The 1127-nt window shown below is 40.3% G+C and overlaps 1 protein-coding gene across 1 annotated transcript; it reads left to right on the forward strand.

The window, feature by feature from the left end:
* LOC149897052 (uncharacterized) lies at positions 1 to 831 on the forward strand. Its single transcript, XM_090116994.1, has one exon. It carries the CDS (start codon positions 16 to 18, stop codon positions 547 to 549), a length of 534 nt encoding a protein of 177 aa, XP_089973120.1. The 5' UTR covers positions 1 to 15; the 3' UTR covers positions 550 to 831.
* The last annotated feature ends 296 nt before the right edge of the window (positions 832 to 1127 follow it).

Below are 1127 nucleotides of genomic sequence, written 5' to 3' on the forward strand. Positions count from 1 at the left end.
GGCCGAGAGCAGCCGATGCGCCGCCGCGGAAGGCTCCCTCTGATTAAATTCAGTTCACTTCCATCTCTCGTGAGCAGACCACGTTTCGCGCGAATTCGGTCCACTCCATTGTTATGCTCGTGCAACAATAAGATGCCGGCTGATATCATGTCGTGCCGTGCTGAGCATTTCGGTCCGGGCATCAGCAAGAAAAGCCGCGACGCGGAAGTGAAAAAAGGGTTTATGGTGTTCTTGGGACCTGGCGGGATACGCCAGGACGTCAGGGTTGTCGTGTACAGAACTTCCCTCGAGCATTTCGCCGTTATATACCCCAGGAAGCGTCTGTCGAAGCCGACAGGGGTTGTCAATTTGAGAAACACGACCGTGGAGCGGGTGGAGAAGGATAGTGGGTTTTTCGTCAGGCAAAAGGGTTATGACAATGCCATATCTGCCAAGTTCCTGTGCTCGGAGCGGGACCTAGAAGAGTGGATCTCTGCCTTTTCGAGTCTCACACCAGACGCGTGCCAACACCATAGTCTACCAGTTTTACTCGAAAATGAAGAGGCTTAAATGACAATGTTTGGCCTCGATGTGCGTTATCGTGAGAAGTAACCATCGAGGTTGTGTTTATTTTGCAATGGGATGCGAAAAGTGAAAGCAAGTTTTTTGCGATATGAAAGTTTATAGGTATTATTCAATTATAACACCTACACGAGTGAGCTTGAAAATGAATGTTATCGAACGAGTTTGGTAAAGGGAAAGTAATGAGTGCTAATTATGTACTATAAAATAATTTACCATTTGTTGAATTGAACATAAAATTAAGGTGCAGGTCGTATGGAGATCAAATAAAATGAATTTTGAAGCTCTTTGTACTAATAACATCGATATAATAATTGATATAGATAACACTTATTTTAATAGAGCCTGTTTTATCTCATTACTTCGCACAGAGCAATTAAGATGTAAATGGTCTGATAATATAATTGAAGTTTTATATTTTCTGCCAAATGGGTTGATCTATAGACGAATGTCTGGCTATCAAGTTACTGAATTTATAATTAAAGTTATTTAGATAAATAGATATTAAACAAAATTGAATTGATTCTTATTAAAATAATATACTACAAAATTAATTAAAATAATAT

This window comes from Colias eurytheme, chromosome 26 (assembly GCF_061535395.1).
Source record: "Colias eurytheme isolate Ceu_HAF_F1 chromosome 26, ilColEury1 Martin Lab GWU primary, whole genome shotgun sequence".
In the NCBI taxonomy this organism is placed as follows: Eukaryota; Metazoa; Arthropoda; class Insecta; order Lepidoptera; family Pieridae; genus Colias; species Colias eurytheme.

Excerpts from the sequence above, each read along its gene's own strand:
- LOC149897052 (XM_090116994.1), top strand. The coding sequence starts at position 16 with ATGCGCCGCCGCGGAAGGCTCCCTCTGATTAAATTCAGTTCACTTCCA.